The 26513-nt window shown below is 48.4% G+C and overlaps 7 protein-coding genes across 7 annotated transcripts; 3 read left to right on the top strand and 4 right to left on the bottom strand.

Annotated features, from left to right (window-relative positions):
• The first annotated feature begins 108 nt into the window (after positions 1-108).
• Positions 109-1410, top strand: BDR25DRAFT_284800 (uncharacterized protein). Its single transcript, XM_033688138.1, has 4 exons — positions 109-272; positions 329-479; positions 534-698; positions 758-1410. Exons 1-4 carry the CDS (start codon positions 129-131, stop codon positions 1402-1404), a joined length of 1107 nt encoding a protein of 368 aa, XP_033549068.1. The 5' UTR covers positions 109-128; the 3' UTR covers positions 1405-1410.
• A 2856-nt stretch (positions 1411-4266) lies between these two features.
• BDR25DRAFT_284799 (uncharacterized protein) lies at positions 4267-6069 on the bottom strand. The gene is made up of 3 exons (XM_033688137.1): positions 5315-6069; positions 4515-5265; positions 4267-4464 (listed from the first exon to the last, which is right to left on the bottom strand). The coding sequence occupies exons 1-3, from the start codon at positions 5685-5687 to the stop codon at positions 4380-4382; spliced, it is 1209 nt and encodes a 402-aa protein (XP_033549067.1). The 5' UTR covers positions 5688-6069; the 3' UTR covers positions 4267-4379.
• Positions 6070-7641: 1572 nt separating this feature from the next.
• Positions 7642-10580, top strand: BDR25DRAFT_284795 (uncharacterized protein). The gene is made up of 13 exons (XM_033688136.1): positions 7642-8146; positions 8196-8258; positions 8308-8344; positions 8398-8427; positions 8477-8528; positions 8656-8699; positions 8748-8872; positions 8923-9123; positions 9179-9277; positions 9332-9377; positions 9461-9894; positions 9950-10168; positions 10283-10580. Exons 1-13 carry the CDS (start codon positions 7925-7927, stop codon positions 10463-10465), a joined length of 1755 nt encoding a protein of 584 aa, XP_033549066.1. The 5' UTR covers positions 7642-7924; the 3' UTR covers positions 10466-10580.
• Positions 10581-11127: 547 nt separating this feature from the next.
• On the bottom strand, positions 11128-16324 carry BDR25DRAFT_333600 (TPR-like protein). Its single transcript, XM_033692852.1, has 9 exons — positions 16173-16324; positions 16035-16121; positions 15477-15973; positions 14841-15423; positions 14185-14257; positions 13304-14134; positions 12114-13256; positions 11967-12065; positions 11128-11907 (listed from the first exon to the last, which is right to left on the bottom strand). Exons 1-9 carry the CDS (start codon positions 16179-16181, stop codon positions 11555-11557), a joined length of 3675 nt encoding a protein of 1224 aa, XP_033549065.1. The 5' UTR covers positions 16182-16324; the 3' UTR covers positions 11128-11554.
• A 337-nt stretch (positions 16325-16661) lies between these two features.
• On the top strand, positions 16662-18182 carry BDR25DRAFT_259717 (Arginase/deacetylase). Its single transcript, XM_033686606.1, has 3 exons — positions 16662-16872; positions 16925-17051; positions 17196-18182. Exons 1-3 carry the CDS (start codon positions 16738-16740, stop codon positions 18155-18157), a joined length of 1224 nt encoding a protein of 407 aa, XP_033549064.1. The 5' UTR covers positions 16662-16737; the 3' UTR covers positions 18158-18182.
• A 23-nt stretch (positions 18183-18205) lies between these two features.
• Positions 18206-19672, bottom strand: BDR25DRAFT_353925 (uncharacterized protein; the record flags this gene model as incomplete). The annotated part of the gene is made up of 13 exons (XM_033695235.1): positions 18206-18245; positions 18293-18428; positions 18489-18517; positions 18547-18559; positions 18608-18752; positions 18817-18840; positions 18869-18907; positions 18936-18992; positions 19063-19174; positions 19204-19244; positions 19316-19402; positions 19439-19635; positions 19666-19672. 13 exons carry the CDS (start codon positions 19670-19672, stop codon positions 18206-18208), a joined length of 927 nt encoding a protein of 308 aa, XP_033549063.1.
• Positions 19673-21711: 2039 nt separating this feature from the next.
• BDR25DRAFT_19457 (uncharacterized protein) lies at positions 21712-23513 on the bottom strand. Its single transcript, XM_033684315.1, has 3 exons — positions 22887-23513; positions 22515-22840; positions 21712-22465 (listed from the first exon to the last, which is right to left on the bottom strand). Exons 1-3 carry the CDS (start codon positions 23174-23176, stop codon positions 21816-21818), a joined length of 1266 nt encoding a protein of 421 aa, XP_033549062.1. The 5' UTR covers positions 23177-23513; the 3' UTR covers positions 21712-21815.
• Between the last annotated feature and the right edge of the window lie 3000 nt (positions 23514-26513).

Below are 26513 nucleotides of genomic sequence, written 5' to 3'. Positions count from 1 at the left end.
GGGCTGAATCACTCCGCCAAGAGCGGCTAAATTCCGCCCAGCTCCACCCCCACTCCGTCGCTTTCAGGAAGCGCAAGCTTCTAAAAGCTTCAGTCCACAGTTTTGCGTAATCACCAAGCCTTACCACCATGTTCGACATACAAAAGGATGACGGACCAAATCCGAAAACCTACTTCACACACAGCCTGCTGCCAGGATACATTGACCCACAGAATCTCCCGACGAAGAAGAAGCCGTTCTCGACTTTCAATGCGCAGCGGTTTTCCCATACGGTACGGCAAGTTAGGAACATAAAATACATTGGGATTGGATACTGATTATGTGTTAGTTGGATTTAATACTTCCCGAAGAGCTCTACGAGCTTGTGCAGACTCAATTGGATGTCGGAGATGGGGCGAGTAGGTTGCGGTATGCGAAGGTATATATGAAGCTGGGGGAGCTGTTGGAGGGCCCTTTTTTTACGGAATATATCAAGAAAGGTATGGGAGGAGTAGAAATTCTGGAAGGGATATGGGAGGCTAATCTGGGAATAGGGAATATTATGATGCTCTCGGAAGGCCGACCCCTCGTCGACAACGTATTCTCGCTCTACGAAGGCGTTCTAAGGATCGAACTCGATAGGCCGACGTACGAACGTTGCGGTCTGCAAGGTACACCAATAGAGGATGGTGGAAAGAAACATCAGAAAGCCCGGTGGGGTACGTGTATTCTGGGCATGCAGGTCCGAAACATCTTTGCTGACGATAGGGTTGTGCAGTGGTCGAGTTCAATCTCCGCGCTTCCAACATGGTGCACGGAAAGAAGCTCTTCTCTCGCCTTGAATGGGCCTGCAAGAACGTTTTGAACCAAAGCCTTACCTGGCTCTTCTACAACTTCAACCCCTCGAGCAATGAATCTCTCCCTGAAGGTCGAGAACCGATCTCGCCGCACCATCCCTTCGTTTACACAGTCCCTCCAGCAATAGCCACGCTTCATAACGTTGTAATGCCGAATATCGTGGTAGCTAGTCTTCCAGATCTGTACGAACAAGAAGACTCACTTGCGCTACTAGAGTGGCTGCATTTGGTTACTTTAGGCTCACCCCGAATCAGAAGCGGAGACCGGATTGATTCCTTCCTCAGCCGATACGAAGTTCCTAATTTCAATGGTCTTTCTCCGAGAAACATGATTCGTATGAGGTGGAAGGGTTTCATACCCCCTCAATTTGTGCGAGAGCTGTTTCTGCTCATACGGAAACATGGGTTAAAGAGCACAAGAGGAGAAGGTAAGGAAGAGAGGGAGATAGGGAGCCAAGAAGAGTGCCGGTGGTTTGCGCTGACGGCGAAGGCATTTGGTGGGTATGGTGGTTGTTACACTATCATGCAGTTTGCCGGGCGAGAGACTTTGACATGGGAGTGCGATTGAGATGCGGGGCGGCGGGCGTTTATGTAACGCTGCATAGGAACAAGATGGTGAGATAATTTCAGTGTACTAGATAGCATGACCTTGATATCTCTGCATCGACTGCACGTAAGAAGAGGTAGCACGACAGACGTACCCTAATAGTGGGTCACGTGTTTCGCTCCATTGTTGCTCCTTTGGCACTCATGATTTGTTATGCTGAAGTGGTGAGTGCGACCCTATTTTTACATCTTTTCCAAAACGGGCTGTGGTCTCTTGAATCGACAATGGTATAATAACACTCGACATCTGACTAGCAGTAGAGCTGGCATTCGTGCCTGGTTGATGCTTGCTTAGGGCATGCTGACAGCCCACGACAGAGAACGTTCGGCCTCGCCGTTTACTCCTCCTTGTCTGTTAACTCACGCGCTCTTATCCTGTCTTCAGCATTCGCACTATTCTCACAACAGTGAGCTAGCGCACCTAACGTTCAAAGTTCTGACATGACAGCGCGAACAACTCAAGGCAACTGCACACTTGGTCTGCTAACAGACCCACAATACAAGCCACCAGGTATTGGAAGGCCTGACAACATAAGTACTTTCGGTCGGTCTTGGGGTCATCGTCCGAAGGCTGGGTTTTGCGCAAGGCTGCTTCGAGGCGGCTCGGATCGGATAAGCACTTCACCCATTTCTCAACAAGCAGTGTACCGATAATGCAAGTGTGATGCTAGCAATTCACATGTAGGCTTAAGAATAAGCTTAAGCTTATTTAGGACTATTTCCCGCTGCACGAAGCAGTGTAAACTAGCACATTCGCCTTCAATTGCTTCTTCTTGACTGCTACTTTCCCTATCTCATTAGTAGCTACAGCATCGAAAGACCTCAAAGTTTGCCACGATGTCAGGCAGGATAATCCTCTATCGCCACCAAATGCACTTCATCGGCCAACAGAGAGTGGCTCTTACTACGACAACCGCATCATTGGTAGTTAGTGATTGACGGCGGGGATGAAATGCGCATTCGATACGAATCTTGGAATTCTCCGGCGCCCGAAATCTGCACGGATTCCCAATGCTGACGTAGGCGCGCCCCGCCGGGCGTTGTGGGCGTTTATCGATTTGTGGCAGATGGGGAATGCGAAGCCGCTCGAGCACGAGTCAGACAAATGAAGTCGGCGAGTGAGGTCGGATGGGAGTTGTTGGATTCCAGTCAGCGCAGTGCTTCCTTGGTGGAGGGCATTTTGGCCTCGTTTGCTTTTGCTGATTGAAGCTTTGACAGGACTAACGGGATACTTTATGCATTGACAGCTGTAATGGGCGCACCTTAAGAACCAGGGGTTAGGCTGCTGGCTACAGTGTTGTTTGATAAGTGAACTTTTGTGCTCACCGAGGTGGGCGTGGGGAAAAAGATTGATTGTGGGGAATAGCTCAAACTTCACGGTAGGCAGCAAAGAAGGCTGGCTGTGAAGTATCAGAACGCGAATTTTACGAAGGAAAACAAGATACAAGATGCAAAAGCTTTTCAAGAAAATTTAAAATCTAACACTAAAAATGAAGTACCGTGAAAACTGTCCATCAAAAAACATCGAAAACCCGAATCCTGGATTATCCTCAGATTGTCGAGCCGTCCCGTGTCTCGTCGACAAAGTCAAACCCGTAACGTCCAGTGCCGGATCATTGGTCAAGCATTCTAACCTCGGTCTAGTAGTGATCGGCGTAGTTTGCTAAATTTAAGCATCGACCAGCAGGCATCAAGGCTTAACTACTCAACCCCAAACCAACCACCTGGTTGTGAACTGACAGCTGCTTCTGCACCTCTGCAGGTCTCCTTGCCTTTGGCCGACTTTTCTCAGCAGAATGCAGATACGAGCGTGAGATGACAAGTCGGATAGAAGGGAAGAAAGTGAGTGTCCAGTAGCGAGCCTTCAGTCAATGCGAAACCAAGCTCGCAACGAGTTTCTCTTGACCGCACTCCCCCGGCTGCCTTTATGATTCGCAAGCCGGATTCCAGAAGCCTAAGGCCACTTCTGGCAACAAGTACCGATCGGAAGTACTTGCTCTGCTGACAGTTTCCTCTACTTATCGTGACGATGATGAGCTGATATCCACGGCACCATTTACCTAAAGCCATCGGGCGAAACAAGCGCCACACTGGTGACTAAATCCTCCACCTCACTTCCGCTCGAGACGCTCAGAACCCGGCTATCGGCGTCGCATTGCTAGTAGAAACGGTCAAAGAGACGGCGAGCAAGTGTGGCTGCAGGACACACGAGGTGGCTTTTCGGACTTTAGTGCGGGGAGCCTGAGCTCGTATTGGTGGGCTTGAGGCAGATCAAAGGTGATGGGGTTTGGAGGTCGTACTTCAGACCAAGCACAAGCAGTAGTGGAGTGTTGGCGAGGCGGTTGGCGACGAGACACGGGGGTTCCTGGAATCTTCCGTGTGCTCGTGTCATGGAGCTGTCGTTTTCGGGTGAAAAGAGCCGTAGGGACTCTTTTGCAGATGAGGCATGGATGCGGCTGTGGTTGACGACAGGGGTATGGCGTCAGTCTAGCGGGCTTGCATAGAGGGAAGCTCTTCCTTCACCTCAGCCGAGCTGTGGCGCAGGGCCGTCGGCGTGCAAGAAATATTTTGACGTGTGATCGCTGGCCAGGATGTTAGATGCTGTGTGAGGTTTATTGATTGCAAGACTAGGGTCGTAAGTGGACGACTCGGTTGCGAGTGATGATGTTTGACACTTGACGTGTTGATATTGTGATGACAGAGACATATGCAAGTGAGAAGGCTTGCATGGGAGCAAGGATAGCTTCTGTGAGCTGCTTCTTCAGTACCACTGCAGATGGAGCTCCGCACAGCTTCAAGATGCAAATGAACTTTGTTGTGCATTGTTCAATTTGGAGATCGTTCAATTCAATTGCTATCGGGATATAAAAGAAGAGATATATGTGCGCCTATCTTAGAATGACCTATGGACCTAAAGAAATAGGTGTCTCAGAGTGCTCAAAATCTACCACCGTAGTGCCCACCATGCTTCCTGCATGCCGTAATTGATGCGCTCGGAGTGATAGTGGTAGTACGGGTCCAGCTGCAGTTTGGTTAGCTAATCGAAGAAGTAAGCGAGGTAGCGATACGTACGTAGCATGGATCGTTTTAGTGGTCCAAGAAGTCGTATAAGTGAAAGACATCCGCGTCTTGGTAGGTGTAGGTAGGGTAATGGTCGAGGTGAAGACGCCAGAGTAGACTGTGACAGGAGGAAGAGTTGTCGAAGCAGTGGTCGTAACAATGGTTGATTCGGTGGTAGTGATAGCAGGATCTGTGTACGTGACTGTAGCATTGACTGGGGTGTCTGCTGTGATGGTCAGGGTAGGTGCGTCGGGAGCGCGCTCCTCGAGCTGAGCTTCAGCAGCCTTGGCTTTAAGATCACGCTTGAGTTTAGCGGCTTCGATTCGGCTTCGGGCGTACTCAACACCAACGGCACGATCACCCTTGCGCACATATCGGTGAGCTTTAGAGGTCGGAGTCGCTAGTGCCTTCGGATGGATCAAGGTCGGAGAGTAAGTACATGGCTTGTCGGGATGAGTAGGCTTAGGCGGATCAGTGCAAGTTGCCGTAACAGTCTTGGTCTTAATTGTGAGTTCCTTTGTCCACGTTGTTCGCTGCCTGGTGAAGGTTTTGACAATTGTAGTAGTAACAGGAGTGGGAGTGACTGTCTTGGTCCGCTTAGCAGTTTTAGACGGAATGGTGAAAGTTGTGGTTGGGCCGAAAGTGGAGGTGATTGAGAGGGTGGAGGAAGTTGTTGAGGTTATAGTAGGAGTGGTAGTTATGTTGAAGGTCACTGTCGGGGTGTATGTGGTGGTAGCCTGTGGTCCGCAGTCTAGGGAGAGATCTGATACTCAGTTAGACTTGATGACATGAGGAAGATCTTAGAGACTAGCCTCTTTCCCAAGCGAAAGGGTTGCCGTCATCGTTGTTTCCCAGAATCAAGATGATCCAGTCGCCAGTGACCATCTGACTCTTCAAAATAGGACATGTTGAAAGCTCAGGAGTATCAGCCGGGGTTGTCGGAATCTGAGAGCACAGAAGTTCATCGCCATTAGGGTCTATGAGAAGAACATCTGCAACATCTACATTGCAGCCCTTGAACGTTGAGACACAGGTAAAACTCTCGCTCGATAAGGTGTTGATGAAATAATGTTGATCATCGACAAAATCAACACCAAATGAGTAGCATACTGAGTTTGGGTCTGTGACAGCTAACGAGAGGAGAGCAGCAAATGCTGACAGGGAGGTAAAACGAGAGGAATACATAACTGGAGCTCAACGAGAGAAGAACGACAGTGAAATTGAGAGGTAGAGACTTGGAGGAGTCTTCGGGACCAGTGGGGGGGACAACACCGAGCTCTTTTGTATGCCATTACGATGGAGCTGAGCAAGTTTCCTTTCATTCCATGGCGTCTCTACCGCGTTCCTCGACCCGAACTTCGAGGCGACAGGGAGCTCGTCAGATGGCTTGGATGAACATGCAAACGGCCACCAGCTTTTGTTTGGTCGAGGCCACCATAATGCCGAGATGCGGAAGGGTGGGCCATATCGCCTGGCTAGGCTGTCAGCTTGTGGAAACTCTCATTTAGTTCTGACCCGCGCCACGAGGAGAATGTCCCATCGTGTCGCCGCGGCGAGACGGTGCAGGATAGTGGAGACAAGAGCGCGGAGGAGAGCATGCATCACAATATTGATACTGCTCGGGTGTGGAGCCAATTAGCGCGTAGGAGAGGCACAAGCTCCAATTCACCCCATTTTTAGCTGGCACGTCACTTCCAACCATACCCGGACCACATCCCCGATCAGCCCCCCGATGACCCTGACTTCTGACAACACCAGCTCATCCATGCTGGGGAACAACGACAGCCGGACCTTGCCGCACAGCCTCTCGTGATCGCTGCCAGGCCTCGATTCCGAGAACCTGTCTTGGTACAACCTGCAGCCGGCCCTGCGGTACGAGCCTGTGTCCCGAAGCTTCGCCAGCTCTATTCACCTGGATTACGGATGGCCGATCAATTCAGCGACCTGCTTGCTACCCTTGAACTACTAACAGCTGCACAACATGTGATGAAAGTCGTCGAATGTGAGCAAAGAAACGACGCTCTCGGACCCCAGACGCTTACCTGTTCCCCAACTTCGTATATGCTCAAGTCTACTTGAAACACATTTGGTGAGAACATCGGTTTTCAAAAAAATACTGGTCAGCAGCGAGATACCAGGACCACCACCGCCTTCTTGCAAATGTCAGCCCTACCGATGTTTCCTCTTGTCTCACTTCTCAGGAACACTCGGGTGATGATTGCCCAAGAAATCTGACTCCTCTTTGCTTTTTGCTTGCGGCTGGCTGTGGTACCTGTTTGTTTCTCTGCAGAAGGGACCTCGGAGCAGTGCTCGGAACAATCCTCTTCTGGAGTTCACTTCTTCTTTCGTATTCTCTCCACAGTTTCTATTTCTCCACGCAGCCTCCGACTCCGCCATTCGCTCGTGTATTCCTTAGCTTTTAGCCTCTTCGAATACCGGCGCTGTCGTGGCCCTATTGTTTCTTTGACATTTTTGAAGCGCTATATTGAAGCGGTACGTGGGAAGTCACGGCGAGCTCCATGGCTGCAGCGTTAGCCACGCGACCTTGGCTCCTCCAGCTCGTTTGTAGAACTGCACAGTCGGATGATTCTTCCCTTAGTTGAGGGGTTTAGGTCTGCATTCAATATGGTGCTGCATGCTACAGGTTAAGGCTCTCTGACGCGAGCCTGCAGGGGATCCACCACCTGGGGTCAGGGTCTCAACCCGCATAAGTCGCTTCTTTTACCCAACCTAGTCATGACAGTGAGGAACTCTCGACGCCCTCTATCGCGTCCTGGTAACCTCTCCAGGTAAACCTCACATGACTAACCACACCCCCGACATGTCAGCCTTGTCCCAGGGATGCTCAGATCCTCGACCCGCAGCTGTTGGCTTTGGAAGCCCCACACCAGTACCCACCTAGGGCCTCAGCTCAACCTGGTATCTACGCCACGATTCTGGGCATTTCTTCTCAAAATAGAGTTTTCCCCATTAAATTGGAACAGTGCTGGATGAATCGAACCAAACTCGTGTCTGTTCTGACCGGAAGATTGTCACCGCTTCGTCTTGGGGCTCTTGGAGGCAATAATCGCTGCATGGGACACACCCTGGAGACTTGATCTCGCGCACCTGGGACTCCAAGCCACGAGATACTTTCCTGTAGCTGAACGTGTGCAACAAGCCTGGCTGAGTACCTGCGAGCGCCATGGCCCCAGGAGCTGTGTGCATACGGCTCTTGTCATCAGGCCGTCCTATCCTTTCTGGAATTTGATGTTAGAGGATTTCATATATATCTGCCACCTATGTCTTGGACTTGATTCTTCCCACCTTGTATTGGTTCCTGGGTCTTCATACTCCCTTGAGCTGTAAAGGAGTTGTTTTCCCTTAATATTCATTTCTCTTTCATAGCATCCATCTTCTATCATACTGACTGTCGTTTAACCATGTTGCTCCAGAGGATATCTCTTTGGCTGTCCCTTGGATCCCTTTCTCTCGCTGGTGTTATACCCCGAGATGCTGCTCAATTGGAATCCAATTCAGTGCTTCTAGAAAGACAGGACGGTGCTTGCACAAACGGTCCTCTAACAAGACAATGCTGGAGCAGCGGCTTCAGTATATCGACCGATTTCGATGCTAAAGCGCCACCTGCTGGAAAGACTGTCACTGTGAGCTATCATGGACTCCTATCATGTGTCTCTTCTAACATAATTTAAGTACGACTTGGACATTTCAAATACGACAATAAATGCGGATGGGCATGGTGATAAGCCAGTAATGGTAAGCCAACTTCGAGATTTTGTTATTCGGTGCCACTGACTGGATGTAGCTTATTAACGGCAAATATCCCGGTCCTGTCATTCGAGGTTTGTTTGGTGTCCTGGCAACAATATGACTTGTAAAGACTGATTTTGGAAAGCATCTTGGGGTGATACTTTGGTAATCAATGGTCAGTGCACTTATTGTAATGAGTGAATTGCAAGTTGATGTGGGAATAGTGCACAACTCGTTACAAGACAACGGAACTGGGATTCATTGGCATGGTGTTAGGTATGCACCCCTGAACACATAGCGTTTCGTGATTGGATGGTACTTGGCTGCCCGCTCTGTCCGATTTTCCGTGCCCAATCGGGAAAGCAGTCACTTGACTATTACAGCTAACACTTTCATTCTCTAGACAGTTGGGCTCTTGTCAGCATGACGGGGTCCCTGGCGTTACTGGTATGTTATTTTTTCTTGCAGCACCGACATTCTCTGAATACTTTCCAGAATGCCCAATTGCTCCGGGCAAGACTCGTCAATACGTGTTCAAGTGCACACAATTTGGGACGACATGGTATCACAGCCACTGGAGTGCGCAATACGGAGCGGGCGTGGTTGGCACACTCATCATTGTAAGCACACCTGGAAGATCTGCGCGCATACTCAACTTACTTGCCTAAAGGACGGTCCAGCAACTGCGAACTACGATTTTGATCTAGGCACCCTCCCAATCACAGATTGGTACTACAAACCAGCGTTCGAACTGAATGAACAGGCACTGCACTCTCTAACGGGACCACCCCTTCCAGACAACATCCTTGTCAACGGAACCCATAAAAACGCCAACGGAGGCGGCAGTTACTACAAGATCAACGTCACAAAGGTACGTCTCTGAACTCAGCCTCACCAAGCTTCAAACAAAGCTGACCACCATACAGGGCAAAAAGTACCGAATTCGGCTTATAAACACGGCAGTTGATTCGCACTTCCATGTGTCTTTCGACGGTCATCCATTCACAGTCATTACCTCTGATTTTGTACGACCCCCACCTCCCCTGTCAGTCGACCACTCGCTAATCTGATCCTACCAGGTCCCCATTAAGCCTTACGTCACCGACCAATTAGCTATAAATATCGGTATGCATTCGTTTCAGCTGCAGCTTCATTAACCCCAGACGAGCTTCGCCAACAATTGCTGACCTTGTACTTCCTGTGTGCAGGCCAGCGATACGATGTTGTCATAAACGCCAATCAAACAGCAGGAAATTATTGGTTCCGTGTTGGCTACGGTACAGCCTGCAGCAACAACAACATTCTGAGCTCGAACATACAGCTCGGCGCCATCTTGCATTATTCAGGCGCCCCGGATGCGGAGCCTACGACAAGTGGGGTGACATTGAAAACAGATTGCGATGACGAAACTACTTTGACTCCATTTGTGCCAAATACCGTGCCCACATCTGTTGTACCTTCAGCTGGAGAGCTTGACTTGAACCACAATATCGATGCCGCCCAAAACAACCTCTTCACGTGGACCATTGATGGCACCACGCAGATCGTCAATTGGAACCAGCCAACCCTGAAGACGATTTTGAATGCCGGAAATGACTTTGGAAACAACTCCAATGTCCATGAGATGACGACCTCTGGCAGCGTAAGGACTTGCTACTCTTTTTTGTATTATTTGCAGTATCTGATTTGCTCTATAGTGGTATCTGTGGTGGGTCCAGACTACAACCTTCATTGCCTTGCCCCATCCTATCCATCTCCACGGCCATGATTTCTACATTGTTGGCAAGGGATCAGGGACGTGGGATGGCTCGACTACAGGCCTTACCTTCAATAATCCAACACGTCGAGATGTCGCCACGCTGCCGGCTGGCGGGTATCTGCTGTTGGCTTTCCCGGCCGACAATCCGGGAATCTGGGTAAGTCATGCCTTCTCCCCTCATCTCTAAACTCACCCATGCCCCCCACCTTCATCATCTCTTCTCCCAGCCTAACCCATACCCTCCACATAACCCTTTTTAACTCGCGATTAGGTGATGCATTGCCATATCGCCTGGCACGCGTCCCAAGGTCTCTCAGTCCAATTCCTCGAAAGCCGGGGCTCGATTGGGGGCGCCATAGGAAACGTAGATGGCTTTAACCAGGGCTGTACCGAGTGGGGTAATTACTGGAAACCCGGTAATCATCCTTATGAGCAGACGGACTCAGGTATCTGAGCTGGTTTTTTCTCTTTTCTGGGCTGCATATTGGTCACGGAGTTTAGTGGTGTGAATGAATATCCAAGCCGTTCATGCGTGTATGCATGTAGGTTAGGCGATTTTGAGATTTAAGATTTGAGTTCGTTGCATGATGTATGTGATGAGCTAAGTGAAGTTTACAGTGAAAACCTTGGGATCTTCTAGGCCTGTGTGTGCGAGAGAAAACATCACTAGCTGTATAAGAGCCGACCTCCCCTTCCTAGCGCTTTCGTAGAAGTCTATTCGGATTCCACGTTCTGCATTCCCAAGAAAATCCAATCCTTTCGTCAAAGGAAGTCAGAGAAAACTCCTTTTCCCACAGGCTACCTACCTACTTCTACGATTCTCGAGATACCGTAGGCAGCATAAGGAATCCTACAATGAAATTAATCACGCTGCCACAGACGCGAAATATTTAGAAAGATCGTTTCTGAAAGAATTCAGCGTCGGAGGCTTGAGACGTCTATTACACCGCTCACTTGCTGGGTGCCAAATGTTTTTGGTCACATCTAAATAAAAAGGTGTTAGGACCCGTCGATTTCAGCCAGTCCCTTCTGCAATATGCGATGACAGGCGCTGGGGCATCAGAAAGTGTTTCTTACAATTCCAAAAAATCAACCCATACAAGACTACATATGCTTGCGATAATTTGCATCCATATCAAAATCCTCTATTTATGTAAGCTTTTTATATCCCCACCTACATTCCTATCCACTACAACCAACCCGTAAGAAGCCAGCGGCAAGAAAAAGCTCCAACCCCACCCATTCCTTCCCACTGCCTGCATTTAACATCATATCAAATCAATGCTCCGCTCAGCTCATGCTATCTAACAAAGGGTCCAGGGCACGACACTCTAACGTACATTTGGATAAACAGCAAGATTCTTGATTGTGATTAAAGACCCTTAAATGCCAGTTGACAGCCACACACAACATAAAAGACTAAATAATGCATCCATCCATCCATTTCTACCTCACCCAGCCAGAAAGACGTACACTGCTCCTCCTCGATCTCTCTCCTAATTTACCATCTCAAATACCAGGCATCATGGGTCAATGCGTAGTTTCACTGGAACATGGTTGCTTCCGGCCATTTCTTTGAGGCCGCTGCCCGGTATGTGTCTTTTGTTTTGTCGTCGCTAGACCATTCGTCGAGGCATGAGAGACCCGCGATAGCTTGCTCCATGGTGATAGTAGGGAGATCGAGGAGTTTCTGTACATCTGCCTCGGCCTGGCTCTTTGCGTTCTTGTCAAGCAGATAGCGCACGTTGCACGCTGACTGCAAATGAGAAACACTCTTTGCGTGCTTCTTTTCGAACTCGGAGTTAAACGTTTTGAGGTCGCCGTCGGCGGGAATAAAGGTGAAAGTCTCCTTCACGACTTCGGAGACCTTGGGTTGGAGGTCGCTTGATGAATTTACTGCAATACAAAATTATTAAGATGTTTGGGCATGGTTCTAGGACAAATGAAGCACTTACGCGCTAGCCGCATGCGGACAAACTGTTCATGAAGTTTGGGGTTTTCGGGATCTAGGGTTTGGGCTTGGTGGAGGCAGTGGAGGGCAAGTACCCACTTCTCTGTCACGAGGTTAGCATATGCCACAGTCACGTTCGGCGGAACCTTACTCTTCCTAAAGTAGACTTCAAACCCAAGGTTCTGGGCCTCAACGTTCTTCGGGCTAAACTCAAGAAGAGGACCCAGGAACTTCAACGAGGCCTCTAGTGGTTCCTTCGTCTGAATGAGTTTCAGACCCTTCGGATCGGGGTCTTCTTTCTTGGGCTCTCCATCCGCGCCGGTGGGAGTTGGCTTTTTGGCCGCTGCTGCTTTCTTCTCGGCTTCTGCCTTTTCCTTCTCCAGCTGCTCCTTCTTAGCTTTCTTTTGCGCCTTCTTTCGCTCTACCGGATCCATTTCTTTCAATTCCTTAGATGTCGGGGTAGCATTAGCGAGATTCGGGCTGTCAGCCAACATCAGGTAGATCTTGATGGCCGATATCGCGGCTCTTGTAAAGAACGGATGATCGCGCAGATGATCCTCCCATCTCACCATGTCAATGTACGCCCTGATCTGCCCTTTTCGTAACGAGAAGCTGTGGAAATCGAACTGATCATCATGCCATATTTCGAATATATCGGCAATTGCAGTAAAGCGCTTTAGAGCAAGACCGAGATTGTTTTGCCGTAAGTAGGCCTCTCCATCTTCCGTTAAGAACCACATACACTGCATGTCATGGAGATCTCCAAGAGGTCCTCCGACTGTCTCGTTTCGTGTAAACTTGCTCATCGTGATCAAAGCGGCCTCGTTTTCGTTGTTTCGTAGCTGGTACTTGGCGCACTTGGTGTTGATGTAGCGGTCTTTCTCATCGAGCTCGCGAGCGTGGTTGATCGTTTCAGAAGCCTTCTTCGTGTTCCCATAGTGCTTCCATATCCGCGCTTTGAGCTGATTATAGTCGACCGATTTCGGATTAATCTCAAGCAGTTGATCGGCGTATCCCATAGCCTTCTCCAAATCGCGGCTGAGGCGGTAATTGTAGTGCTGGGCGAGAAAATAAAGTACGGATTGCTCGAAGCGATCTGAGACCTGCCCGTTCACCTCTCCTGAGGCCGAACCATTCATTTTCTTTTCCGAAGTGTACCCGAGTGCCAATTCCTCGATGATAGCCTTCTTGTCAGCATCGGCGTATAGGGCTTTGATGTTAGGGAAGGTCGAAGGGACACCCTTGTTCAGCATCCGTCGGAGATACTTGTCTGCTGCTGATTTGAACGTCTCTCCTGTTGAACGTTAGCATTCAGAGTTTCCGTTATATAGAGCAACTGACCTTTCAGGAAGTCGAGTGGTATCCGCCTTGGAGCATCTAGACGCTCGCTCTTCCCAGCGTACAAGTCATAGATTTGCATGAGTGCTTCATGAGATCCGGGGTCGGACCTGTCCAGTCCAAGGGCCTTTTCTAGTCCGTCATAGTACGCCCTGTACTCGTTGTTCCTGCCCACCAGAGCCCTGTAAGCCTTCTCGGCCTCCGCATTCTTACCTAGCTCTAGCAGGTACTTCGCTTTCAGCTCCAGAACAGCGGTTCGGTCTAGATTGTCCTTCATAATATCCTCAAGATGTTCCAAAGCTCGTTGTGTTTCCCCGGATTCCGCAATTAACGTATTCTTGTAGAGGACAGCTTCTGAATGCTCGAGGTCCGATTTCGGCACCGGACTCTTCAGGGTATTTTCGAAGGTTTTTAGGACATGCTCCGCAGATTTATAGTGACCTGCAAGATGGTGTGCCACGGCTAATGCTGTCCAATTCTGTCTCAACTGTGGTCGCGCGCTCAGCATAGTGCTCCTACTCTCGATGTAGCCTAGGTAATCCCGCATCTGAATTTGTAGGAGGGCGAGGTCGCGGAGGATATTCTGCGAGTCCGGCTCGATCCTGAGGGCCATCTTGTACGCCTTGATAGCTTCCTCATAGTTTTTCTGCGAGCGCCAGAGTAAGCCGTAGACGTGCCAGCAAACATGCGACTTCATGTCATTTCGAAGGGCGATTTTGGCGAGGGCAAAGGCTTCTTCTGTCTGGCCTTGGGAGTTGAGGATCAGGGCCTTCATGGCCTGTGTGTCGCCATGGTTGGGGACCTTGCGCAGAATCTGCTCTGCAGCTTTGAGGCCTGATACGTGTCAGAGGAAGCCTATGACAGCAACAACAAGGCTCTATTACCCTTCTTGTATTGCTTAGACTCGTAGAATTTGACCACAGACCGAAAGAGAGAGTTCTCTTTCGAGGGTAGTGGCTGCATGGTGGGGAGTCGTGTTATGTATCGAGATTGAAGGTGGTGTCGTGCGCCTCCAGGTCGGAACTAACGGCGCCGGGTAAGGCTGGCGATTCAGCCAAAGTCGGAGGATTCGGAATGCAAAGAATGGATTACATGAGAGTCGGCATCATTTCAATTCAAATGGCAGAATATGAGCCCAGCCCGAGCATGGGGGAGGAGTGGTCACAGCTGAACAAGGTCGTAGTGGGGAGCTGTGAATTTCGAAGTTCGATCCCACCCGAGCGCCAAAATCTTTGCCAAGACTTCCTCCAATTGGGTGAAGGATTGTAACTGGTGTGGTAAAGTCTTCAATAGTGTATTGATCAGTGTTCAAGTGGGAGAACAGCATGTTACATATTTCATATTGTTTGTGATTCCCTAAAAGATCAAGCCTACTGTACATTGGACGCCCCGTCCTGCAACCGGCAATACAGTTCTTCTAATTCGAAGTGTTTGCATCCGTTTGTTCATGAACACCATGAATCAAAGGGCAATGGCTAGATGAACTCCATAATCAAACCTAACCCATCGACAATCGACCAGACCTCCGCCTCCCACTGACCTCCTCGGTTCTAACCTTCTCCTCCGCTGTTTGCTTTCCCTTCTTTGGAGTTTCATTATTAACAGCCCTTCTCTGCCTCTTCGGGGCAGGGGACTCCTCCTGCTCTTCATCCTTGACTGCCCCGTTCTCCTCGACCTTTTTGCGACCTCGTTTCGAGTTCGCTTTAGGCTTTTCCTCTTCCTCTTCCTCGTCTTCCCCCTTTATAGCTTTGCCTTTTCGCTTGCTGTCCTTCTTTGACTTCACGTCCTCATCTGACTCCCCACCCCCATTCACATCCTCTGATACATCACCAGCAACAGCTCCGGTCTTCTTCTGAACACTCGGCACGACGGCAGAAGTTCTCCCACCAACCTTGAGGAAGGTTATCTTGGCACCATTCGGCAGCTTTCCCCCATTCTTCTTTCCTTTATCCCAACGATGCCGCATCAGCCAATCCTCCGGGAACTTTTCCGCGTCCGCGAGTGTATCGACAGCGGTGTTGCAAACATAGACCATGGCATCGTGGAGCTCCTTGACTTGGGTGTCGCTGAATGTGTTGCTGTATTGTTCAGGATGGAGGCGGGCTTGGTAGAGAATCTCATCTCTGGTAGAAATTAGCTGATGATCAGATGGAAATGTAGACCAGGCGACACTTACCCGACCCAATTGCCAATACCGCTGATATTTGCTTGATCCAGCAAAAGTGCTTTGACGGGAACCCTCTTGCTCCTCAACTTCCTCTTCAGCCACTCCACGGTCAGGATCTCAGGATCAATGACAGGGTCCGGGCCGTTCTCCTTCAATGGCGTTGTCTTCCTCATCTCATCTCCCTTCGCGTCTACGAGTCTAACCCGACCCAGTCGTCGCGCATCGACGAATGCTATTTCGCAGTCAGGGTCCTCTTTAATCTGAAGAACAAATTTCCAGAATCGCGGCGGCCACTCGCTTCCCTCCGGTTTAGTAGGTCGATAGTACGCAGAGTCATCGTTTGAGAACTTTATCCATCCCGACATGCCAAAGTGTATCAGTGGATGCGGGGGCGATTCCATCTCCAGCCAGAAGTATTTGCCTTGTTGTCGGGCATCCACAACTTTCTTGCCAGTCATGGCTTCTTGGAAAGCCGATGCCGAGGTGCCGACCTTGCCGTATACAATCTTGGAGAGTATGAGTAAAGATGGGGGTTGGATGGGAGTGTGTATTGGGAAGAGTACGTACAGCATCCTCTTGTGTCTTGACGGCAGCAATTGTCTTACCAACGACATGCTTCTTTAAGTAATGCACGATACGCGCGACTTCGCCAATCTACGCAATGTTAGCGAACTGCTCGTTGGTTGCAGGCTATTCAGATGATACCTCAGGCATGATGAAGCTTCAAGACGCGCTCGCGCAGGAGATACCGGATTGATAGGCTCCTACTCGAGTTAAAGATATTTCTGCACAATGATCTGGATCGAAGGGTTCGTGAAAGTGATTCGCAACGGAGAAAGCAGGACAGGGAGGTTGTGATAGACTGGAGGGGGTTGGAGTAAAAGCTCCTGGCGAGACAACGGCACGACGCGAGGGCGCGGTCTCACGGGGCCGGGGACGTTGGTGTCGCCCCACAGCTTCCTATTGGTCACGTCCACGCCATTTTTGACTCCCACGCTTCCTCCTTCCTCCGCATCGTATCATCCCATCGGCATTCGAAGGATTCTCCACAGGAAATTCTACTCTTAGATGTTGACCATGGAAGTCTCTGCAATTTATTGCCAAATTGAGCCACCCGTCACAGTTTAACGCGGGACCTCGGAGCAGGGACGCAATGATAAGACGCTGTTACATAATTCGCGCCCTTTCATGACTTCTTAACTTGTTTTACTTTAATATCTTCTTTCTTCTTCCTTTCTCAAAGTTATTCAATGTGTTGATCTTATTGAATATGCTTCTATTATCAACTCCCATTCTTGCTTTCCTACCCCGCTTCGCTCTCACCCTTTCAACCCACTATGTAGAAGACCAAGAACCACTCTCACATCCGCGTCTAGAAGAGCTCGAGAGAAAATGGGGAACAGATGTAATTACTCGCATTCTTGTGCCTTGCTCTCCAAGCATTAATTCCTTTGTAGTGGGGATTCTCGGGCATATCGACATTTGCCCATCTCCCTCACACCCGATGCTTAAGTCATCCTGAAACCGATTATGATATAGGCATCATTGGGGCTCCTTTTGATACGGCAGTCAGCTATAGGCCAGGTAGGTGCTATGGTGAATGTATTCATGCGTTGTCGCATCGTCACCGAGCGCTTTCTTCTGTCATATCTAGTTCAACCCCCTCTATTTAACCTCTTGAGCCCTTCTACTCCTCGAGATCTCCAATATCCACCTAACTCTATCCAGGAGCTCGATTCGGCCCCCGCGCCATCCGAGCAGGCTCCTCCAGACAGACCTCCTTCCGCGGCTTCAACCCACGCGCCAACCTCAATCCCTACACCTCCTGGGCCAAAATCGTTGACTGCGGCGACATCCCCATCACGCCTTTCGACAACGCTCTCGCCCTCCGCCAAATGAGCGAAGCATTCGTCGAACTAGGCACCAGAACCCCAACCCCAGAGTCCCGTTCCTCGCCAACGGCCTACCTGCACAAACCCAAGTTGTTGACATTAGGTGGAGACCATAGCATTGCCCTCCCCGCTCTCCGCGCCCTGAAACAGATATACGGACAGCCAATAGCTGTGGTGCATTTCGACGCTCACTTGGATACCTGGCATCCTGCAAAATACCCGTCAGCATGGATCGATCCGACAGACTTATCCACGCAGTCCTTCTTCAACCATGGAAGCATGTTCTGGATTGCGGCGACTGAAGGACTCATCGCAAACGGCTCGTCCGTACATGCAGGCCTCCGCACGCGACTTTCAGGTGATGATCTAGAAGACTTTGAGGACGATACGGCTCAAAACTGGATCCGGATATCCACCGATGATATTGATGAAATTGGGGTCAAAGGCGTTATAAAATCCATTATGGAGCGCGTGGGGACATCCGTTCCTGTGTACCTCTCTATTGACATTGATGTCATTGATCCTGGGCTTGCACCCGGAACAGGGACGCCTGAGCCCGGAGGTTGGACGACAAGAGAGTTGATTAGGATTTTGAGGGGTATTGAGGGGATGAATGTGGTAGGCGCTGATATTGTCGAGGTCAGTCCTGCTTATGATGGCGGGACTGAGGCAACAAGTTTGGCAGCGGCGCAGGTTGCGTATGAAATTTTGACGAGCATTGTGAGGAAAGGATTAATTGAGCAGGCGAAGACTCCAAGTGAGGAGAAGGGGAATGAAAGGGTGAAGGATGAATTGTGAATGAGAACCCCTACGACGAGCTGCGATAGTATATATATATGTGAGAATCTAATACCTGCCCATCACATATCCGAAGCCTTGGGGTGTGCTCGCCAAGGCAGGTTATCAGATGAATAGAAGTGAATACGTCCTCACTTTACAAAGGAAATTAGTGATATATATGGATACAAGCTTGCCACGAAACATCTTCGAGCAGCCGAGAGCCTCCCCAAAAGACTTACCATAGCGCTCTTTCTGTCAAGACCATAATAGAGAACTTCGCACTTCATCCCTCAGCAGCATTTCAGAGTTAGCACTCCAAATCCCACCTACTGTCCGGGGGCTACGTCACCCTCATAATCTGCAGCATCCCCAATGCTACTTCTCAATCCCACACACCCTTTCCATACCTGGAATCCGGCTCTGCTATCTTTAGCGCGAAAATAGGATATCCTCAATCAAGCGTAGAACTACTAGGAATAGCAAAGCCTCTGCGCGTCTCGTCCCAGAAATAGGATCGATGAAAGTCGCTGAGAATTCCATAACATCCTGACTTCTCTTGCTCGGAGTGGATGCGTCCAAGCCACGACAACAAACCGCACGCCATGGCGCAAGACTACCAGCACACAAGAGGGCCGGCTTGTGTATCTACCATTACTATTACTAGCACGTCTACTCACTCGCCTCAAGCCTGCACATTCAAGCTCAGTATCCCATCCCTTGACACCTCACTAGACGACCAGGCAGGCCAAGGCTCAACCAACTAAAGAACTAGGTGTCCAGGTTCCCATCTTCACACATCTAGATCCAAGCCCGTGGCCACAATAGAGAGATTTGTGTCGCAGGCGGCAAGATCCTAAGCATGACAGCCTACATTGAGGATACGTCAGGTCTGACCCTGATAAGAAACTTAGGCATAACAGTACAGATATTTGGCGCGGACTTAAAGAGATTGGAGCGCAGACTACATGGTCCTTGCAGTCATTCATCTCTAAATGGAGATGCTCGTCCTTTCCATATATTTGTGGTGGTAACCGGCTGTCCTAAGGGACAGGATCCAAATTTACCCGCTCTTCTCTAAGATTTTCAATGCGAGACCTAGCAACATCTAGTGCCAGACAACATGACTATAGAGGAGCTGCAAAAGCACTTTTCCTCAAGTGTTTCCTACAACATCACTACCTTATCAAAGTAGATCTTGTGTGCTCTGTATCTTTCAGGAACTCTTTCTAATAGTATTCCTAAATGGATTCCCGTATTCAGAGGCTGTATTCATGTGAATGTTCGGGCTTATTTCTCAACTTTCAGCAGTTGTAACTCTAGGATCCTATATATAAATCGCAGGCTTATGGATTTAGTGCATGGATGTGGAGACACTGACATCGTCGTGTCCAGTTTAACGGAACTGCCAATGCGGTGCTTTAGATTGCGGAAAGAGGGATCAGAAAGCCAGTATCTGCAGGGAAAGCTTACAATAAACTTCATACGAAGGATCTTAGCTCATCAAGGATATGAAGGCTTTCTAGTACTTAGCATGATTCAACCTTTAGATTCTGCGATTACCCTAGATATTGGCTGAGATTTTACGCTTTTAAAATTTTAAAAAAGCTTTTTCTATGATTTGCCGTCATGCTCAGCGTTTCCATTAGGAAGTAGTACGATTTGACTCAGGCTTTCTAGACAAGTTATGTCTTACTTATTATATACTTTTGTTTGCTTCACCTAACAGTAGGGGTTAATATAATTAAGTTACAGTTTAATTAAAGCTGCTTATACTTTTTAACTTTTTACTAAAAGTTACAACATAACTGTTAAAGCTTTTAAAGTAGTAAAGTCCTTCTTACTTTTATTATAGCATGTAAAGTTATTTAATTTACTAAAAATAACTTTATAATGTAGCTAGTTTTTCTAAAGTTGTAAAGCTTTAATTATAGAGCCTAAGAGATAATTACAGTTACAAGTAACTGTCCTTTTCCCTCTGCTAAAGGCTCTCTTGCAGTTGCAGCTTGTGGAGGGTATACATAGGAAATTAAGCGCTATCTTAAAGAGTACAGGATAGTTGCGCTAACTAACCTAGAGCTACTAATCTAGAGGTTCCCTATACAAGGGACTGTTATCTTTTGCTATAATAAGGTTGTCTAAAAAGTTGTTGTAGTACAGGGTAAGCTCTAAGGCTATACTAACATGTAAATAGTGGCACAAACACGCTCCCCTAGCCCTTACGCGCGTTAGAGACTGCAACCTTAAAAAAGTCTACCTTAATTATATACTGCTTACTTTTAAGCCTTATTAATTAAATTATAATAGTTAAAAATGTAGTTATGTTTGTTTGCCTTATGTAATTATAGGTGGAGCAAAAGTATTAATTGTACTACTTCCTGTTGGAAACGCTGGTCATGCTCTATGGTTCACTGCGACTGTCTCAAAGCATCAGTGACTGGGACCTACTGCAGTATCACACGTTGGGTGATGGGAAACTCTCACTCCGAACCTGCGCCTTGACTGCCTACATTGTGACAGGCCTAACTAAGGCGGAGTAACCTCGAGTCTCGGGTTTCTGACTTACGAATCCGTATCTAGCGGAGACCCTAGCACTGTAAGGCATCTTCTCGGAGGCAGTGCATTTATTAGGCGCTTGCCATGACCAAATGAAATGATATTTAACACCACCGCACCGCACATTTGATGATGGCACTACTTCCTCCATTTCCTCTCAACAATCAGCCATATATCGTCTACCATCTCCCATCAATACATCTATATACCAACCATCAGTACATCTTCTCCATTTACGTCAAAACATATCTTTACCATCTACCTTCATTCATCACTTATCATTCCTCACTCTTCAATCATCACTCATACCCTGTCATCCATGTCCCAAACCACCTCCGACATTTGTGCTGCTGTAACCTCGAAATCCGGCACCCGCGGATCATTCCATAAAACTCAACAACCATGACTTCGTCAGTGCGCTCCAGAATATGGAAAGAACTCATACGGAGTAGTTCGGGGCACTTGAACCACTAGGGGAGTTTCGGGTAGCGAACTTTCGTACGGAGACGCAATAAACCGACGTCCAGGCGTCCGAACCGTTCGAGTCACAGGCCGAACCACTTCAGTCACCGGGGGAAGTTCCTCCTCTGGGAAGAGATTTTCTTCAATACCGTGGTCATCATAAAAGTGGTGTAGAAGGTCTTTCCAGCTGCAAACATCGCGCTGGTCACATCGCGGATGTGGACATTTGATGCAAGCACCATGCTGGTTCAGTCCTACCATGCGAAGCTCTTGGATGTGTTTGTTCAGATGCTTTGTGAACGCTGCCGAGGTTGTGAAGCTCGTCACAACTTTCTCATATTCACCCCATCTTTTCAATACCGGATCCCCTAGACAAAAAGGGCATCTGCCAGCTGATACAACAATATTTCGCAGCCTCAGTATTCCACAGTACGAATCCAGCTCTTCTAGGTGATGCTGACAATGTTCCCGGAATTTATGCAGCTGGTTGAACCAAGCACTGCAACGATAGCATTGTCGTGCTTTCCACGTTCTCTCCATAGACAGAGTTTTATGACGAACAGCACACTCTTGAATATGGACAATACTATTTTTCATTCTAATTGCTTTTTTTTTTAGCAAGGAACGAAGAAGGCGAATGGGTGGGAGGCTCAGGGATTACTTACCCAACGAGATCAATACGACAAAACCGGCATCTTAGCGCACCAGAAGTGCTCTCTTCAGGCTCTGTCCCAGGGTAATATAAAGCAGAATGCGTGTAGTTCCGCCGCGCTAGGAAGACAAGACTGTCCAAGGCGGGTGACGTCCGCAAACTGTAGCCCGGCTTTCCAACCTCTTCTTTGATAAGCCTGCGATGTTCATCAAATCGCATCATGATTCGACTTTTAGTTTCCGGGTCATCCAAGTTGCCTAAGTGCTCGACAGAGTCTTTGATCCGTGATAGATGTTGGTGTTCAGGCGGTTCTATCGTCTCGTAACGCTCGGTCCATGAAGCCTGAAAGTCTTTCCATGCTGCCGCTCGAGCACGTTTATGCAAGACGTCCTTCGTGATCTCTGGTTCGGTTATCATCGACATCCTGAACTGTGTTAAGAACTTTTGGTTGGCTCGTGATGGAAGTCTTGAGGGCACCCTCTTCAATCTCAGATTGCGCCGGAGCGCTGTAGTGTCGAACCCTTCATCGGCCTTGTCGCGCAGCACGATACCTTTGATGTCAACCATCGAGATATTGGATTGATAGTATTTCTGATAAACTTTGTCACTCGAGTGACCCAAGAGCCGGTTCCTGGAGTTTGTAGATACCTCAACCGCCTCTGCGTGCGGGTTAGATAATGAATGTATTGAATGATCTTTGCTGATTACCGTCTAATTTATTTGCAGTACCTCTGCGTATGTCATATGGGCGAATGTGCTCGATATAACCAGCTCTGATGCTAAGCCACTTCAGATTGTACCAGAATTGTGCATAATGCAGGGGTTTCCCCTTCGGATCGACCAGAAATGGCTGGTCAGGCATCTCAGGCTTGTACTGGAAGGTTCGAACATCTTCATCGCTATCGAGCTTCGCATTTTGAATATCTGAACGGCTCGTTATGGATGCGAACGCTCCATCTGCAAAAGCTAGTGCTAAGAATTGCTGAACAGGGCAGTTGAGGATGTCGTCCTCTTCTAGCCACAGAACATGTAAACTGCCTCGTCAGTCGCTGAATCATGTGACTTTCTACGAATACTTACTTTTCATCTAGTTTCTCCTCTTCACCTTTCCTCCACCTTTGCACTAAGACTATACCAAATTTCTCTTGCCCATCCTGCAAGCGGATAAGAATAAACTGCACGTCTCTGTATACTAAGCAAAGATCAGGATAATAACCAGTAGAAATGAATCCCCCTGGCCTTCCGCCAGAGAAAACATGGAACTGTAGCGTTAACCCGAGCTGCACGCGGCCTCGTTCCCATTCGAACTCATCAGCATCGTGACACAAGAGCTGGTTCATAAGGTTGGCGTATACGGCCCCATCACACATGCCCTTTTTTCCTCTTCTCCAGGGTTAAATTCATTTCGTCGTAAAGTTCCGTTTGAGTCCACTGCTCTGCTTAGGAATGCTCAAACTGAATTTTAGTTTCACACTCACTGCGTTGATATCTTCATTCAGCTCCCGCGGCATCCGATTCTCAGTCTCTCGGAAGATGATGGCCTGAAACCTCTGCCATACAACCTTAGTAGAAGTGATGCTGACCGTGTCCTGGATCTTGCCGGTGGAGCTTGCGGCCCACCAAGTCAGGTATTGTTTGATTACTTGATTGTCGGGAACTGGAGATCCGGGTTGCAGGGTGGAAGGTCTCTTAGTGAAGTCGCAGAACCTGTCCCAGTTAGCTTTGTCCACAGAAGGAGGGAGGCGGCTGTACTCCTCCCACAATCGCTGTGCATAGTCATAGTTCATCTGCGTAGCAGGAGAAATTCGCTTTTTTATCTTCTTATACGTTTTTGATTGCAACGAAGCTGGAGAGATACCCTTAAGTTTCAGTTTTGATGCCCTGGAAGTTGCTTTGCCCATGATGTATGTAGGTTTGTGTAAGGCCAAAGTCCCAAACACTTGCAGTACAACAGGCTGAAGAGGAATGAGGGTAAAGCTAAGAGCACGGGGGGCCCTCGATCATGTTCAATGGCATGCACCGAGCTTTCGGTTGCTGGACAAAGAGCCAGAAACGCCCATGAAGCGACATTCTGAATTGGGATTAGTATATGAAACCAAGCACCAAATACGATTTCTGTATTCAGGCAGTCTGTGTGCTGACTAATACGTTTTATAAGATCCAAAAAACCCTGACCGTCATTTCGAATCGCACTGTCAGAGATGACAGCAAAGCCACGACGGAAATGTGGCTGGTGCGAAACTCACTTCCCAGATGTCTTTTCTTGATATCGTGAGATAAAATTACAATTGGCTCAAAAGTGAAAATCGTAATTTAACGCTTATTTCTGATTCTAATCTTTGGTTTGTCATGTGCTACAATGCTATCAGCTGTATCAAACTCCTCACAATGGAAAAACCACTTACTATGAATCGAGACCTCCTTGCTTAGAGTCATACATATGTCGCCAAGCCGATCGATACGCAGAGTTTTCATTACAGCGTAAATTATAAACGAAACAAAACAGCAAAACCTCTTCCTCGACCACCCAGCTACAGCCAGATGCCTCAATGAAAAGAGTGTAGATTCGCGACAGCCGGCGGTAGTGCTGGGGCCGGCGTCACTGTGTCCGCAACTATGAGCAAGCCCAGTGAGAGGAGGACCGTGTTCAAAAATAGGAATAATCTTGAAAATGGTTTCGTAAAACCGTTTCAGAGATTAAACTGCGACGAGAAGGTTAGCACAATGGAAAAACGAAAAACGGGAGTCGGAAAAAAACATACCTGAAAAGAACAGACTGGAAAATCATTAGCCCGATGCCGGCAAGTGCCAAGATTGGCCAAATGAGGAAGTCGAAACTCACTACTACACTTGATCTAAGCCAAAAGGCAAAGAAAAGCTAAAGAAAAAGAGAAACCGGTGGGAGGGCGAGGAAGGGAGGGTTTATATAGGTGTGGGAGGCGGGAATTTCGGGGCTGCCTGTTGCCCAGTGCAACGGATTTGTGGGCCTATGAGCAGATTTTGCGAGGACATCGAGCGAAAAGATCGCCGATCGCGGAGGAGCGGTGACGCCAGACACTGTAACCTTGGCAGCGTTCGGGCCTGTTCCAACTTGTTAAGGAGGTGGTCTGTGCTTTGGATTCCCCGAGCTTTGAAAATGTTTCAACACAACGAAATGTTCTCTCCGCAATCCTGAAATCCCATCTTGTATCTGCAACGGGTTTTACATCTCTAGTGCGTTTTGTTGAGGAATTACTGCAGGATAAGGTCTTCAAACATCTTCGAGGCGGAAGCTATGTTAAATCGAGGATTAACTGGTATGTCTTTCCCAGCTTTCTCGCCCTGCGCAAAGGATATGTCAGATTGAAGCACTGTTTCTGGGCTTCCTGAGATGAATGATGGGTTTGGATATGATGTATGGGATGATCATTGATTGTATTGATTTATCGATCCTTTTTCTGCTCTACTCGTGTTGCTCGGCTTTTTGTTTTGCCGATCCGAGTCCCTCGCGCACTTGCCCTATGCGCGACCAGCTTGCAACATGCTGCAACATACTGTTCGAGCTTATTGCTCGTACTATGTAGCAGCTTTCGTCAAGCGTTCCTCCTGTCTTGACAGTAGGTGCGCATATCTGACAGGATATTTGACCGCGACTATTGCATTCTTCTGCCATTCGTGCCACCCCCAAACTTTCAACCCGTTAAGCTAAATAATCCATTCTAATTTCTAGGTCCTCGGGGGAGACAATGGTGCACGACTACGTTGCAGCAAATTTGGTTCTAAAGAAGAACTCAGTCAAAGGCCCTGTCCTGGTTATCGATCCGACTATCAGCTTATACGATAAGATGTCCCCGATAGCTTGCCCGGCATCGAGGACAAATTTACTCTTAGCAATTTTAAGATATTTAAGTTATTTAAACGCCTTAAAGTTATTGTACTTGTAACGATTCTACGAATCGTTCCATCTCGGGTCGCTCGGATCCTATCCGAAGGGTCCCCGTATCGGCCCCGACCATGACTCGACCCAGTCCCCCGCAGTTACCCCTATTCCCTCATGTATTTAGTCGCACTTCGCCCCCGTAGCTAGCTCGGTAGTTTTCTGATATCCTTTCGTACGAGGCCTATAGGTGTCAATGGCATTCCCAGGTTCAGAGTCCCCACGCACTCCCATATGCCTCTGAGTGGATTCCCTCCGCATTCGGACCCATTGTCTTGCCTGCGCCGTTACAGAATATAGACACAAGGGTAAACTATAGTCTTACTAAAGAAGATTACCAAGGCACAATTACTGCAAAGCTGGCAAGTTATAATTAGATGGATATAGTAATAGCAGTCTGCTTGAGCTGTTAAAAGGTGCAAGGAATCCTAATAGAATTTCCTGGAGTCCTTCCCTCAACGTTCTTACTGATTCTGGAAAGTTTGCAGAATATACAACGGCTGAGCCGGTTACCGTTTCGCCAGTGGATACTTCCTGATAGGGTCAATGACATCCAGCAGAGGGCAAAGGGTCGTACTCTTGACATCCCCCCACCCCTATATGCCAGGACGGCTGGTTTTACTTTCTCTTTAAAGCCAATCCTCAAGCTGGACTCACCAAACGGGAACATCTCAGGCAACCGGTCGATGCCATCAGTTTCCAGTGGGACTCAAAGTAATATACCGATTACACTGTGACCTTGCTACATACCAATCTCTCCTTTAGCAAATCCATATCTGGAAGGTCTGCCT

Source organism: Lindgomyces ingoldianus, assembly GCF_010093535.1.
Source record: "Lindgomyces ingoldianus strain ATCC 200398 unplaced genomic scaffold BDR25scaffold_12, whole genome shotgun sequence".
NCBI lineage: Eukaryota > Fungi > Ascomycota > Dothideomycetes > Pleosporales > Lindgomycetaceae > Lindgomyces > Lindgomyces ingoldianus.
This window is presented reverse-complemented; position numbering and strand designations above follow the sequence as displayed.